General features: G+C 39.5%; 1 protein-coding gene across 2 annotated transcripts in view; it reads left to right on the top strand.

Annotated features, from left to right (window-relative positions):
• The window catches only part of ITGA8 (integrin subunit alpha 8), a 184,060-nt gene that overhangs the window by 79,867 nt on the left and 86,814 nt on the right, over positions 1-17,379 (top strand). For both annotated transcript variants that reach the window (XM_067703950.1, XM_067703955.1), the window contains exons 14-15: positions 12,654-12,699; positions 15,828-15,935. In XM_067703950.1, coding sequence (XP_067560051.1) covers positions 12,654-12,699; positions 15,828-15,935 — 154 coding nt within the window. The remainder of the gene's footprint in view (positions 1-12,653; positions 12,700-15,827; positions 15,936-17,379) is intronic.

Genomic DNA, 17,379 nt, shown 5'->3' with positions numbered 1-17,379 from the left:
AAATTCCTAGAAGTGCAAATTCTGGGCCAAACGTCTGCATTGTCCTACACACCAACAAAGCACCTTCTAAGAAAACTGTGCCCATTTCTATTCCCTCAAACAGAGCGTATGAGTTTTTGGTTCTCTTCTCTCTGCCTAATACTAAACTTTTCACCTTTTCAAATTTCAAAGGTCAAAAATGATATCTCATTGTTTCTTCCATTTGTAATCCTTTGATGACGAATGAGGTTGAACATCTTTTCATATACTTATTGGTCACAGCTATTTAACTTCACATGAATTGCCTGTTTATTATCTTTTTACGGGACTATTTATAGTTTTATTAATTTGTATGAGTCTGTCATAAAATAGGGTTAATAATTAACATTTATGTTTTCATAGGTGCCAGACATTCTTGAAAGCATTGAAAAATATTCCCATTTGATCAGAGGTCTGCATTGTAAACATCTTCTGTTTCTTTCACTTCTCTTTTGAACTTGCTTCAGTTTTTAAGAAGAAGTTTCAATCTTCAAATTCCTTTGTGATTTCTACATTTGGGGGGTCACGCTGCAGGGGGCGCTTTCCTTTGGAGTCATCATTATCTCTTTTTTTAATATAAATTTATTTATTTATTTATTTTTGGCTGCATTGGGTCTTCATTGCTGTGCACGGGCTTTCTCTAGTTGCAGCGAGCGGGGGCTGCTCTTCGTTGAGGTGCACGGGCTTCTCATTGCAGTGGCTTCTCTTGTTGTGGAGCACGGGCTCTAGGCACGCGGGCTTCAGTAGTTGTGGCTCGTGGGCTCTAGAGCGCAGGCTCGGTAGTTGTGGCACAGGGGCTTAGTTGCTCTGCAGCATGTGGGATCTTCCCGGACCAGGGCTCAAACCCGTGTCCCCTGCATTGGCAGGTGGATTCTTAACCACTGTGCCACCAGGGAAGCCAAGCCCCTGAGCCATCATTATCTTTTCATACAATTCTTAGTTTCACATTCCCATGTTTCTCATTTATTTGGAAGCTCTTTATAGCACATCTCACTGTCCAGAATTATTCTGAAATAGTAAATGTCTTTTAACTCCAAAATTTAAAAGGAGGAGTTTGATGGCATTTTGAGCAAGAGACCAGCGCTCGTATATTTCTTAAGAAGATGAGAGAGTAAGAAGTAGGAAGAAAGAAGGTAGCAGGTAAGAAGGCTCACAGCTTATGAAATGTCAGTGCTTGGGTGACCGCGGAGGCTTCCCCCCATGAAACGCCTCTGGCAGACTCATTCATCTAACCCTGTCATCACTCTTCCTGTTGTCTTCCCCTCCCATCTAACCCCCTTCCATGAAGTTTCCATTCTCTCCTTTCTGCACCCCTGCCTACCTAGGCCCAGACCTCAAATCCACACTCAGAACAAAGCTGATGTTTTCACAATGAACTTCTTCCAACTCTAAAATTTCTTTCAGAGATTAATGAAATCAGACCCTACAGTCCAAGTACCACTTTAGAGACTTGGCTCTTTACTTCTTCTTCGTTTAAAAACAACGGTTTCAGTGAAATAAAATACAAAACAGAGGTGTAATACATCTCCTATGACCTCACATTTTTTAGGGTTAGTTTTTCTTGCCAACTGATACTACATTCATGCTAATGTCCCCTTTTTATATCCTTAAAAGTACTCAGTTCCATCAAAAGCCAAAAGGAAAATAAACTGTGTTTCTCGGGCAATGTGAGGTGATAACAAAGGACTCCAGCATTTTTAGAACAGTTTTTGATTAAGGGGAAAGAACCAATTTTAGTGGCCAAATGTTTCTTCAAGGGAAAAATTAAAAGGCTAAATGTCTTTGTATAAAGAAAGGCAAAGTTTTTGTTTGCTTGTTTTCAGAATGTGCTTTTAAGAAGTTTCTATAAGAAAGGAAAGTAAACATTAGATAAAGATATAAGACCTGTTTTCTCAAAGTGAGGGAAAAAGTTCAGAGTTATGAATCCAAATATTAGCACCAAAATTTGTCATCAGATGATCATTGAAATTCCTTGATGTGAACATACACACACTACTGTATTTCAGATAAAGAGCCAACAAGGACCTACTGTAGAGCACAGGGAACTCTACTCAATATTCCGTGATAACCTTTACGAGAAAAAAATCTAAAAAAGAATGAATATATGTATAACTGAATCACTCTGCTGTACACTTGAAACTAACACAACATTGTAAATCAACCATACGCCAATAAAATAAAAATAAAAAGAATACAGTAAAAGTCCCAAGGCAGGGTGGGGGGGGAGAAATTCCTAAGCATGGCAGAATTATGCAAGATTTTAAAAAATTGTGTGTGTGTATATGTATGTGTATATATATGCACACATATATACATATGTGTGTATATAGATACATACATATATATACATCTATATACTCAAATATATGTATGTATATATATGGAACATAACGTCATATATATATACATGGAAATCACATAGCACTTATCAAAGCAAATCACATATTCTGGAAGGACAAATTGGTTAGAAATACAGATCAGCCGATCCATTCTCCTCCCCTAGAGAAATCTGATAACTTTAAGGTCCTGAGCATAAATGCTTCTGGCCTTTTCCAGCAGGCACAAGACCAAGGTGGTGTCTCAAAAGACAAACATACTTCTGGTGGTAGATAACTGTTTTCTTGGCCTCTGAATAACTGTGGCCACATTCTCATGAAAAAAGGAAATGTGGCCTGTTTCGCCAGATATTTGATTTTTCCAGAGTAGGAAAATGCCCATCCTGAGGCCTAGGAATCAGAGTTCCCAAAGAAAAACGTGTGCTGCTCTTGACCATCAGGAGGGTGGCTCTCAACTTCTCCTCTGCAATGACAGTCTGATCACGATGCAGCCTCTGAATCTGGAGCCTCCGTGTGTGTGTGGGTTTCTCTCCCAACACATTCAAGGGCACATGCCAAAATTCAGCAGAACTTGATTGTAGTTGACATTAGCCTGTCTTAAAAACTGTTACATTTTCCTCATCTCTCTCTTCTTTAGTATATTATCTCATGATTACTTATCCTCCTATTTCACAGGTATTTATAAAGTCCCTGCCCTGTCTCTGGCACTGTGCCTGGTGCCGTGGATGCAAAGATTATTTCTTTCTTCATTTATTTCAACCCCTACCACTCCATAAAATCTTTGTGATATGCAACCCTGAGGAAAGATTCCTGCCCTGGAAGAGTTTATAGTCTCATTTTCTTGGCCATTTCCAAAGAGTCAGTTCTTACAATTCTTCTGTTATTTATAAAGTGTCTAATCTCAAGATACAAACATTTCACCTTATTTGGAGACAAAAACAAAGCACATGATTCCCTTGAATCAGTTTCATAATGGAACTTTCCTGTCCGTGTGTCATATCAATAGATACAGATCAGGCCAAGTGCCACCTGTGTTATACTTGTCTAAATAATTAAGTCCAGGATTATACAAGAAGAACAGAATTCGTGTTTCTTCAAATCAGTAGCTCTTTTTCCTCTGACATAGCAAAAACGCACTGATGTGCTGGGAGGGACGACTGTAACAGAAAAAAAATAAATGTGAAAATCGTTGCAAAACTTGAAATTCTGATGTGATTTTAAAAATTGGTAGACTTAGAAACTCTGACTTCTGGCTTCAAAGATTTGAACCCTTGGAAAAGAATATTTGATTCCATGAATCATAGATGGTCAAGTTGTAGCCCTTTACTTAACTGTCATCCTTAATCTCACAGACAGAGCTCCTCAGATGACCTTCATTTGACTTATTAAACATTAGCATGCACATCTTTTAAAATATGCAGCTTTGGAGTCCAGTCTTGAGCCTATGATCTGAATCTGATTCTGTATCTATAAACGAGAGTTTTTTAAAACTTTTTATATTGACGTATAGTTGATTTACAATATTCTGTTAGCTTCAGGTGTACAGCAAAGTGACTCAATTAAATGGATATATATACATATATATATATATATATATATATGCTTTTTCTGATTCTTTTCCATTATAGATTATTACAAGATGTTGAATGTAGTTCCCTGTGCTATACAGTGTATCACTGTAGTTTATTTTATGTATAATGGCGTGTATCTGTCAATCCCACACTCCTAATTTATTCCTCCTCCATCCCTTTCCCCTTTGGTAACGACACATTTGTTTTCTATGTCTGTGAGCCTGTTTCTGATTTGCCTCAATACATAAATTCATTTGTATTATTTTTTAGATTCCATATATGAGATCATATAATATTTGTCTTTCTCTGTCTGACTTCACTCAGTATGATAATCTCTAGGTCCATCCACGTTGCTGCAAATGGCAATATTTCATTCTTTTTTATGGAAAGTAATATCCCATTGTGTGTGTGTGTGTATACACACACACACACACACACATATATATATATACACATACCACTTCTTCTTTATCCGTTCATCAGTTGATGGACACTTAGGTTGCTTGAATTTTGACTGTGATTTTAATCCTGAAGCCATTTGAGTCCATTTTTTAAAAAACATTTTTAACAAGAATTATTGTGTCTTAGGTTGGGTTCTTTTAGAGCAGACATTAAGACAACTGGTTTGACTAGATAGCCTCATCCACCAGAGGGCAGACAGCAGAAGCAAGAAGAACTACAATCCTGCAACCTGTGGAACAAAAACCACATTCACAGAAAGATAGACAAGATGAAAAGGCAGAAGGCTATGTACCAGATGAAGGAACAAGATAAAACTAAATGAAGTGGAGATAGGCAACCTTCCAGAAAAAGAATTCAGAATAATGATAGTGAAGATGATCCAGGACCTCGGAAAAAGAACGGAGGCAAAGATCGAGAAGATGCAAGAAATGTTTAACAAAGACCTAGAAGAATTAAAGAACAAACAAACAGAGATGAACAATACAATAACTGAAATGAAAACTACACTAGAAGGAATCAATAGCAGAATAACTGAGGCAGAAGAACGGATAAGTGACCTGGAAGACAGAATGGTGGAATTCACTGCTGCAGAACAGAATAAAGAAAAAAGAATGAAAAGAAATGAAGAAAGCCTAAGGGACCTCTGGGACAACACTAAACGCACCAACATTCATACTATAGGGGTCCCAGAAGGAGAAGAGAGAAAGAAAGGACCCGAGAAAATATTTGAAGAGATTATAGTTGAAAACTTCCCTAACATGGGAAAGGAAATAGCCACCCAAGTCCAGGAAGCGCAGAGTCCCATACAGAATAAACCCAAGGAGAAACATGCCAAGACACATAGTCAATCAAATTGGCAAAAATTAAAGACAAGGAAAATCGTTGAAAGCAGCAAGGGAAAAACGACAAATAACATACAAGGGAACTCCCATAAGGTTAAGAGCTGATTTCTCAGCAGAAACTCTACAAGCCAGAAGGTAGTGGCAGGACATATTTAAAGTGATGAAAGGGAAGCCTCCACAACCAAGATTACTCTACCCGGCAAGGATCTCATTCAGATTCGATGGAGAAATTAAAAGCTTTACAGACAAGCAAAAGCTAAGAGAATTCAGCACCACCAAACCAGCTTTACAACAAATGCTAAAGGAACTTCTCTAAGTGGGAAACACAAGAGAAGAAAAGGACCTACAAAAACAAACCCAAAACAATTAAGAAAATAGTAATAGGAACGTACATATCGATAATTACCTTAAATAAACATGAATGGATTAAATGCTCCAACCAAAAGACACAGGCTCACTGAATGGATACAAAAACAAGACTCATATATATGCTGTGTACAAGAGACCCACTTCAGACCTAGGGACACATACAGATGGAAAGTGAGGGGATGGAAAAAAATATTCCATGCAAATGGAAATCAAAAGAAAGCTGGAGTAGCAATTCTCATATCAGACAAAATAGACTTTAAAATAAAGACTATTATAAGAGACAAAGAAGGACACTACATAAAGATCAAGGGATCAATCCAAGAAGAAGACATAACAATTGTAAATATTTATGCAGCCAACATAGGAGCACCTCAATACATAAGGCAAATGCTAACAGCCATAAAAGCAGAAATTGACAATAACACAATCATAGTAGGGGGACTTTAACACCCCACTTTCACCAATGGACAGGTGATCCCAAATGAAAAAAATATTCCATGCAAATGGAAATCAAAAGAAAGCTGGAGTAGCAATACTCATATCAGATAAAATAGACTTTAAAATAAAGAATGTTACAAGAGACGAGGAAGGACACTACATAATGATCAAGGGATCAATCCAAGAAGATATAACAATTATAAATATATATGGACCCAACATAGAGCACCTCAATACATAAGGCAACTGCTAATAGCTATAAAAGAGGAAATCGACAGTAACACAATAATAGTGGGGGACTTTAATACCTCACTTATACCAATGGACAGATCATCCAAACAAAATTAACAAGGAAACACAAGCTTTAAATGACACAACAGACCAGATAGATTTAATTGATATTTATAGGACATTCCATCCAAAAACAGCAGATTACACTTTCTTCTCAAGTGCTCATGGAACATTCTCCAGGATAGATCACATCTTGGGTCACAAACCAAGCCTCAGTAAATTTAAGAAAATTGAAATCATATCAAGCATCTTTTCTGACCACAAGGCTATGAGATTAAAAATCAATTACGGGGGGAAAATGTACAAAGCACAAACACATGGAGGCTAAACAATACGTTACTAAATAACCAAGAGTACACTGAAGAAATCAAAGAGGAAATCAAAAAATACCTAGAGACAAACGACAATGAAAACATGATGATCCAAAACCTATGGGATGCAGCAAAAGCAGTTCTAAGAGGGAAGTTTATAGCAATACAAGCCTACCTCAAGAAACAAGAAAAATCTCAAATAAACAATCTAACCTTACACCTACAGGAACTAGAGACAGAAGAACAAACACAACCCAAAGTTAGCAGAAGGAAAGAAATCATGAAGATCAGAGCAGAAATAAATGAAAATAGAAACAAAGAAAACAATAGCAACGATCAATAAAACTAAAAGATGTTTCTTTGAGAAGATAAAATTGATAAACCATTAGCCAGACTCATCAAGAAAAAGAGGGAGGGCTTCCCTGGTGGCGCAGTGGTTGAGAGTCCGCCTGCCGATGCAGGGGACATGGGTTCATGCCCCGGTCTGGGAGGATCCCACATGTTGTGGAGCGGCTGGGTCCATGAGCTGTGGCCGCTGGGCCTGCACGTCCAGGGCCTGTGCTCCACGGCGGGAGGGGCCACAGCAGTGAGAGGCCCACATACCACAAAAAAAAAAAAAAAAAAAAGAAAAAGAGGGAGAGGACTCAAATCAGAAAATTAGAAATGAAAAAGGAGAAGTTATAACAGACATCACAGAAATACAAAGCATCCTAAGAGACTATTACAAGCAACTCTATGCCAATAAAATGGACAAATTCTTAGAAAGTTATAACCTTCCAAGACTGAACCAGGAAGAAATAGAAAATATGAACAGACCAATCACAAGTAATGAAATTGAAACTGTGGTTAAAAATCTTCCAACAAACAAAAGTCCAGGACCAGATGGCTTCACAGGTGAATTCTAACAAACATTCAGAGAAGTGCTAACATCCATCCTTCTCAAAGTCTTCCAAAAAACTGCAGGGGAAGGAACATTCCCAAACTCATTCTATGAGGCCACCTTCACCCTGATACAAAACCAGACAAAGATACTACAAAAAAAGAAAATTACAGACCAATATCACTGATGAAAATAGATGCAAGAATCCTCAACAAAATACTAGCAAACAGAATCCAACCACACATTAAAGGGATCATACACCATGATCAAGTGGGATTTATCCCAGGGATGCAAGGATTCGAAAACATACGCCAATCAGTCAATGTGATACACCATATTAACAAATTGAAGAATAAAAACCATATGATCAACCCAAAAGATGCAGAAAAAGCTTTGACAAAATTCAACACCCATTTATGATAAAAACTCTCCAGAAAATGGGCATAGAGGGAACCTACCTCAACATAATAAAGGCCGTATATGACAAACCCACAGCAAACATCATTCTCAATGGTGAAAAACTGAAAGCATTTCCTCTAAGATCAGGAATGAGACAAGGATGTCCACTCTCACCACTATCATTCAACATTGTTTTGGAAGTCCTAGCCGCAGCAATCAGAGAAGAAAAAGAAATAAAAGGAATACAAATTGGAAAAGAAGAAGTAAAACTGTCACTGTTTGCAGCTGCCATGATAGTATACATAGAGCATCCTAAAAATGCCACCAGAAAACTACTAGAGCTAATCAATGAACTTGGTAAAGTTGCAGGATACAAAATTAATGCACAGAAATCTCTTGCATTCCTATACACTAATGATGAAATATCTGAAAGAGAAATTAAGGAAACACTCCCATTTACAACTGCAACAAAAAGAATAAAATACCTAGGAATAAACCTACCTAGGGAGACAAAATACCTGTATGCAGAAAACTATAAGACACTGATGAAAGAAATTAAAGATAATACAAACAAATGGAGAGATATACCATGTTCTTGGATGGGAAGAATCAATATTGTGAAAATGACTATACTACCCAAAGCAATCTACAGATTCACTGCAATCCCTATCAAATTACCAATGGCATTTTTTACAGAACTAGAACAAAAAATCTTAAAATCTGTATGGAGACACAAAAGACCCTGAATAGCCAAAGCATTCTTGAGGGAAAAAAACGGAGCTGGAGGAATCAGACTCCCTGACTCCAGACTATACTACAAAGCTACAGTAATCAAGAGAATATGGTACTGGCAGAAAAACAGAAATATAGATCAATGGAACAGGCTAGAAAGCCCAGAGATAAACCCACGCACCTATGGTCAATTAATCTATGACAAAGGAGGCAAGGATATACAATGGAGAAAAGACAGTCTCTTCAATAAGTGGTGCTGGAAAAACTGGACAGCTACATGTAAAAGAATGAAATCAGAACACTCCCTAACCCCATACACAAAAATAAACTCAAAATGGATTAGAGACCTAAATGTAAGACTGGACACTATAAAACTCTTAGAGGAAAACATAGGAAGAACACTCTTTGACATAAATCACAGCAAGATCTTTTCTGATCCACCTCCTAGAGTAATGGAAATAAAAACAAAAATAAACAAATGAAACTAGTGAAACTTAAAAGCTTTTGCAAAGCAAAGGAAACTACAAACAAGACGAAAAGACAACCCTCAGAATGGGAGAAAATATTTGCAAATGAATCAACAAAGGATTAATCTCCAAAATATATAAACAGCTCATGCAGCCCAATATTAAAAAAACAAACAACCCAATCCAAAAATGGGCAGAAGGCCTAAATAGACATTTCTCCAAAGAAGACATACAGATGGCCGAGAAGCACATGAAAAGCTGCTCAACATTACTAATTATTAGAGAAATGCAAATCAAAACTATAATGAGGTATCAGCTCACACCGGTCAGAATGGCTGTCATCAGAAAATCTACAAACAACGAACACTGGAGAGGGTGTCGAGAAAAGGGAACCCTCTTGTACTGTTGGTGGGAATGTAAATTGATACAGCCGCTATGGAGAACAGTATGGAGGTTCCTTAAAAAACTAAAAATAGAATTACCATATGACCCAGCAATCCCACTCCTGGGCATATACCCAGAGAAAACCATAATTCAAAAAGACACATGCACCCCAATGTTCACTGAAGCACTATTTACAATAGCTAGGTCATGGAAGCAACCTAAATGCCCATCAACAGACGAATGGATAAAGAAGATGTGGCACATATATACAATGGAATATTACTCAGCCATAAAAAGGAACAAAATTGGGTCATTTGTAGAGACATGGATGAATCTAGAGATTGTCATACAGAGTGAAGTAAGTCAGAAAGAGAAAAACGAATATCGTATATTAACGCATATATGTGGAATCTAGAAAAATGGTACAGATGAACCAGTTTGCAGGGCAGAGAGTGAGACACAGACGTAGAGAACAAACATACGGACACCAAGGGGGGAAAGTGGTGGGGGCAGGTGGCGGTGGTGTGATGAATTGGGAGATTGGGATTGACATGTATACACTAATATGTATAAAATAGATAACTAATGAGAACCTGCTGTATGAAAAAATAAATTAAATAAAGTTCAAAAAAAAAAAAAAAAAAAGAAGGCAAGTGGTTTGAGAAATATCCCCAGAAAATCATTGCTAAGGGAGTAGGGAAGAGAGATGTGGGAAGGGAAGATTATCATCAAAAGGCTGACAGGGTGGGCAACTCGAGCTCTGTCTAGCTGGGGAAATCTGGGAGACAGGGAAGTACATGTCTCAGAGTCACCCTAAGAAAGCAGCCATGTGAGCTCATGTACCTGCTTATCCATCCAACTCCCATGCATCATGGACCGAGGACAATGCCCTCGGCCTGGCCAAGAGAGGCCCCTAGAGAAGAATCATATTGCTTGCAGCCTGGCCAGTTCCTTTGCTCTGGAAAGGTGAATGCCAAGGGCATGTGGCTACAAATCATTTTCCTGTACGAATTCCATTGAACCAGTTTAATTTCTTGATCGGTTTTCCATATGGCACTGACAAAGGAGTTCCCTCCTCTCTTTTTCTTTTTTTTTTTTTTTTCATTTTCACTTCTGTCCTACTAGAATTAACCGATTAGAGTTTCAGCTATTGTAAGTTTTCTTCTGTGGCCGTTATTTCTTCCGAATCCAGTTTTCCCATCTCTGCTTCTAAATGTTACTCTGTAGATATCATCATGGTCATTTAAATTTTTGTTTGATTGCATCCACCGAGAAAGAATAACCATTATAGATGAGATTAATAAAAACAGAGAGTTCTGCCTATATATCAGCCGGTCACTGAGGTCATTGTGAACTTTACCTCTCAAATAGTCTAAGATTGCTCTGTTGCCCAGCACCACTGTAACGCAGCTTCACCTCTTATGTACTTGTGTGAACTTCAATGAATGTATCGGTGAGCCTCCCTAAGTCTCAAATTACTCTTCTGTAAAATTGTGCTAATAATATGACAGAGACTTCTTAACTTGTTAAGAGTAAGTTAAAGTAAATCCATTAAAAGAATTCCTGGCCTAGAATAAGTGTTCAATCTGTGCTATTTATTATTATCATTGTTGTTGTTGTTTAATATTTTTGTATAGTGGTTTCCCTGCTTATCCAGGGGGGCATACGTTCCACGACCCTTCAGTAGATGCCTGAAACCGCAGAGAGTACTGAACCCTTACATACTATGTTTTTTCCTATACCTAAAGCTGGATTTATAAATTAGGCACAGTCAGAGATTAACAACAATAACTAATAATAAAATAGAACAATTATAACCATATACTATAATAAAAGTTATGTGAATGTGGTTTCTCTCTCTCTCAAAATATCTTATTGTTACAAATTTAATGCCTTTTCCATCTTAACTAAGCACTTCTCACCCACCGTGGCTTTAACTTTTGCAGTTTGAGATGTGACAGCAAAACTAGCACGGCTTTCTTTTTCCTTCTTCACAATTTCACAGAGAGAAGATTTCTTCTTACCACAGATCTTAGCAACCTCGGCATAGGATTTTGTTTCTTTCCTTATTAAGTGGAGAACGTTCACCTTTTTACTTAAAGGAAGCACTTTACGGCTTCTCTTTGGCACATCTTAATTGCCAGCATCACTCCTTTTTAAAAAATTTTTTTTAATTTTAATTTCTTTTTTTTTTTTTTTTGGCCGTGCCACGCAGCGTGCGGGATCTTATTTCCCCGACCAGGGATCGAACCCCTGCCCCCTGCAGTGGAAGCATGGAGTCTTAACCACTGGACTGCCAGGGAAGTCCCTAGTCTCACTCCTCTTGCACTTTGGAGCCATTGTTAAGTAAAGTAAGGGTCACTTGAACAAGCACTGAGACACCAAGTTGGCTAAGTGACTACGGACAGGACACGCTGGACCAAGGGATCATTCACATCCCGGGCGGGACAGAGCAGGACGGCGTGAGATTTCATCACGTTGCTCAGAACGGCGTGCAATTTAAAACGGATGAGTTGTTGATTTCTGGAATTTTCCACTTAATATTTTCAGACCGTGGTTGACCACAGGTAACTGAAACTGAAGAAGCAAAACCGCAAATGAGGAGAGATGGCTGTAATGCTATGTCAGTTATTTCATATGCTACTGATCACTCTGCCAAAACCATACTCGCCATCCGCATATTTGTCAAGAGCAAATGACTGTGATGAGATGGCAGCCAAAATGTCTCACTTCGTTGGTAAAATACTTTCCTTATAGGATTGCTCCGGTAGCGGGATGATAAAATACTATGTGCTACGAGCCTGGCACTTAGTAGGCCCTTAGCCCCTGCTTTTCCCCTTTTGCTTTAAGATGTGTGCCTTGAGTCTGGAGGATAGGAGAAATGGTGTTACGATGAGCATCTGAAGCATTTCTAGAAGGCTGGCCTTCCTGAGTCCAGAAGGGTTTGAGATCTATTGATGTATGTGTCATATGGAGCTAGAGTGAAGTTCCAGTATCCTTTCCAAAATGTCTTAAGAACGGTGTGATTTGCTGTTTTTACTTTTATGACTCCCACTCTGCAATCAGCATTTCAGGATGCTTTATGTGCTATTTATGAGTTTGAATCGTTTCTATAAAATTTGTACACGTGTTGTGTGTTTTTGTCTTTTTTAGATTTAATTGTGGGTGCATTTGGAACAGGAAAAGTAGCTGTTTACAGGTATGTGGTTGATGGTATGCAAATGTTCTTTTCTTTTATTGACATGTAACATTATATTAGTTTCAGGCATACAACATTATGATTCAATATTTGTATATATTGCAAAATCATCACCACAATGTCTAGTTGATAACATCCATCACCACACACAGTTACAGTTTTTGTGTGTGTGATGAGCACTTGTAAGATCTACCCTCTTAGCAACTTTCAAATATACAACACAGTATTATTAACTCTAGGCACCATGCTATATATTTCATCCCCCAAACTTATGTATCTTATAAACAGAAGTCTATACTTTTGGCCCCTTTCATCCATTTCCAACTCCATCTCATCCCCACCTCTGGCAACCACCAATCTGTTTTCTGTATCTTTATGTTCATTTTTTGGTTTTGATTTTTGTTTCTAGATTCTACATGTAGGTGAGATCATATGGTATTGATCTTTTTCTGTCTGACTTTTTTCACTTAGCATAATGCTCTCAAGGTACTTCTGTGTTGTCATAAATGGCAAGCTTTCCTTTTTATGGCTGAATGCCACACTTTCTTTATTCCTCCATCCGTGGATATGTTTTTCTAATTGTCTCAAATGCATTTCTTTTTCGTTGTTAGTTTTTCTTTAAAGAGTAAATCCCAACTATTTATTTTGGAGAGCATTTAGATGCTCTTTGTAAAGTTTGGAGGAGTATTTGCTCTCAATATTTTCCCCTTTCTTTCAGCCCTTCTGTCTTTTTTTTCTCATACCTCATGACCAAACTTCCAGCTTCTACTAACATAACATTAAATAAGATGTGAATCTTAGCAGAACTTCTAAAATGACACACTTTTTAAAGTTATTACATTTGAATACTTCTCTTTGCTTTGGAAATGCATTAAAATGAGCCTACAGATAAGGAATGCAGGGTGGGGGAGTGTTGCTATGCACCCTGGCCTCTATCATCAAGTGCGGACACTACATTAAGGAATAGAAATACCAAGAACTGGTAGCCTCCCAAAGCAAGAATTGAACAAGTGTTCAAATGTGACAGGTCTGGCCAGTCCACACACTCACCCATTTGTAATCTTGGGCGAGTTTCTATAACTTTCTGAGCCTCAGAATTTTTTCATTGTAAAATAGGCATAATATTTACAAGTTTATTTTTGTTGAAAGGATTAAGTGAGAATCTGCATGTAAGGTACATGGAATAATAAGTAACTGGTAGACCGTGCTACCAGTTACTTACTAGATTCTTCTTTCTTCTTAAAAAAAATTTAGATTCTTTTTTATTCTTAAAAAAAAAGTTTTATAGAACGCAAGACACTAGGTCAGGATATCAAGACAAAAGGCAGAGGTCTAACCCAGGTGTTCTGGGCACATAGTTCAAACCTAGGTCAACTCCCTGAGGGATTCTAAAGCAGGTTTCCTCAAGTAGGCAAGACTGTCTTCCTCATCAGTCCCAAGACATACTCAGAGGGCTGATTTACACCAGCCACTCTCCACTTCAGGGGGTAGAGAATCAGGTGATTGAAACTCTCAAAGTACCTGAAGGATGGGGCTGTGTTTGTGGTGGCCATGAAGATGCACCACTCAGAGCTGATGGAGTGAAATTGACTCATGGTCCCTCCACTGTGCTCTGAGTCTACATGTGCAACAAGGCCCTATCTCCCATGAGCTGCTCCCAGGCGATTACTGGACACAACAGGGATACAAATACAGGCCCACCTGGAGCTCCACTAGCAGGCAGATTTGGCTCAAGGGCTCCCTAGTGCCCTGGCTGGAGCTTCTTTCCCAGATCCTCTTTTGTTTCCTTACTTCTTCACAGGAATCAGATGTACATCACACTCTGACTGCTGGTCCCAGCCTCCTCCCTCCCTCCCCTTTTTCCCTCATCAGTATTTGCCCTAATAAGTGTCTTGTGTGTCTAATCCTGTCTTATCATCTGCTCTTCCAAGGGCTGGAGCTAACACAGTATTGAAAAGAAAAATCACATAACAGAGTACAGATAATAGCGCAAAGGAGTTCAGGAAAATTCCCATTGGGCGCCACTACGGTAATGGTGGAATTGTTTAAACCAGTGCCCTAAACAACACGCTGCGCCAAGGCCCAGGCCTGTGTCTAATCCTGTCTTATCATCTGCTCTTCCAAGGGCTGGAGCTAACACAATATTGAAAAGAAAAATCACGTAACAGTACAGATAATAGCGCAAAGGAGTTCAGGAAAATTCCCATTGGGCGCCATTACGGTAATCATGGAATTGTTTAAACCAGTGCCCTAAACAACACGCTGCCCCAAGGCCCCGCCCTCCCTCCTGTCGGAGGAGAACTTAAGCAACGTGGCGTCATTTCACACTGTCATCTGGAGATTTCACTCCCATTTCTCATATCTTGGCACCAAGCTTTATAAATATTGCCCCATTCCTTTTCCCAGTGACTTACTTTCTTGTCTGATTTATCCTCCCCGGTGGCTGGAATGGAGTTTACTCGGTATTAGACCCTCTCCTCAAACTCGGCCGCACCATAGAATCACCTGGAGGTTTTTGTTTTTGACATTCCAGTGCCTGGCCTTGACCCCGGGAGACTGGCTTCTGTTTTTCAGCTCCCGGGGTGCTTCTGTCGTGCAGTCAGGGTTGAGAACCATTGCTCCACGTGAAGGGCAGCATGAGTCAGCTCACCCTCACGGGTTTAGCTCAATCTGCAAAGCTTGTCTAGAAAATGATCGATCAGCGGTTCAAAATCACCAGCCAACATGGCGACAAAATTAGCAAAACTCGAGTACTTACAGATGCAACGTGAGTGACTGCAGGATGGTGTATCTCCTCATATTCAGATGCGAATATGGACAGACCAGCAGGTCCCAGAGGAGAAATCTTTCACAGCCATGTCACCAAAATACCGTGAGCCCCTCCACAGACAGAGAAGGTCCGTGAGCGCGGCTGTGCTTCATGGGCCCATGGCTCCTTTATTTGTATTCGTGAGCTACCGGATGTGTCTGGAGGTCGTTGGTTGAGTCTAGAGCCCACCTGTTCACTCACTGAGGGGAATTCTTGGCACCGGGGCCGGGAATGTTGGCCGTGACCTCTAGAAGTGGAGCAGTGGGCTTCTGCCTGCCCCTCCTGGGGCTGGTTAAAACCGTGTGTCTTCTCCCCGCAGAGCAAGGCCGGTTGTGACGGTGGGAGCCCAGCTTCTCCTGCACCCGGTGATCATCAATCTGGATAATAAAACCTGCCAGATTCCAGAATCGATGGCATCTGTGGCCTGGTGAGTCAGTGCGGTGCTGCCAGCCCGCTTAGGCGGACTCAGATCACCTGGAGATCTGGTGCACATGCAGCTTTGGGGGCCGCAGGCCTGGGATGGGGGCTGAGACTTTAACATTTCTGAAGAGGCTCCAAGGGGGTGCTAATGCTGTGGGTCTGTGCACCACATCTGAGTAGCCAGTTGTTAGTCTTTCAAAAGAAACATAAAAGGATCTCTGACACGATGCTGAACTTTTGCTGTCATGGGAAGGCCATTTTGCCAATCTACAGCCTCCACATGTGATGAGAAACAAAAACACTTGAGAAAATTCCCGACAAAGTAAATCTTGGAGATTTCTTTTAGAACCTTGGCATACTAAAATACACATTAACCAAACTGAAAATATAATAAAATACCTTGATGCTTGTATTTGCATATGCATATGGAAACCACTTTTCAGACATATGTATTGTCCTTTTTTTTTTTTCTTAAATAGGCTTGGGTTAAATTACTTGGTTTCCTGTGCTGAAAATAGATGTCAGTTTTATAACCTCACATCTGTATACAATGAGACAGAAGGTAAACATTATAAAAATAGAGATTTTTGTGTCCTCAACTATATTTCTGTGGCCATGATGTCATCGTCAGGAATAGTCCTCTGCCTGGCCTGTAGGTGGACAGGCTCATACACCTTCTGAGAATGTTCCTCGTGAATCTGGCCGGTCACCCGAAGGCAGTAAGAAATGGAACTTGGCTGTAGCACAGCTCAAGGCAATGCCACTTTGCTTCTCAATATGTAGGTCCTCCAGGGTCAGAAGTCTGTCATATTGGGTAATGCCTTAGGGTATATTCTCTGAAAGATCAACAAACATTTGGAGCATTTGAGATTTACCTCCATTTTCAGATGATATGGTCGGTTCCTGAGAAAGTCAGAATGCAGAACACACCAGTCTGTAGACCCACAGAAGCCAGTTTCAGCACGTTGCTCATGGCCTTGGACAGGGGTTCAGACTGGAGTCAGAGCCTTTGAGGGTGGTGGATGGGGGTGTAGAGGACCCTGAAGAATTCTTTGAAAAACCTCCTTTGCTGGGACCTCTCGGTTCAGGGAGGCCTGTCTTCCCCTTAAGCAGCTTCTGAAAGTAGCTGGGAGATGCCCTGAGCACATTTTAAAATGGTATGAAACCATAAAATATTATAATGAAAACCTGATCTGAGAAAATATGTGAAAGAGCTAGCTAGCATCTCTCCTAACCCTGGATGAAATGAACATGAAATGAACAATGAGTGCTACTTGGGCACAAGTATTAAAACTGGTATTTCTCCCAACAGTCCTGTTGGCACATTCATCACTGAATGGACTTCTAGATTGAATTCTTTAAAGCACATATGTGTGGCACACTCTGGTGTGAAATGTTGTTATGAACGAGATCATCTTTTCTCAGGATTTTTCAGTTTTTGAATTTTTTAA

Source organism: Pseudorca crassidens, chromosome 1 (assembly GCF_039906515.1).
Source record: "Pseudorca crassidens isolate mPseCra1 chromosome 1, mPseCra1.hap1, whole genome shotgun sequence".
NCBI classification, from domain to species: Eukaryota; Metazoa; Chordata; class Mammalia; order Artiodactyla; family Delphinidae; genus Pseudorca; species Pseudorca crassidens.
The sequence above is the reverse complement of the archived record's forward strand: the minus strand, read 5'-3'. Positions and strand labels throughout refer to the sequence as shown.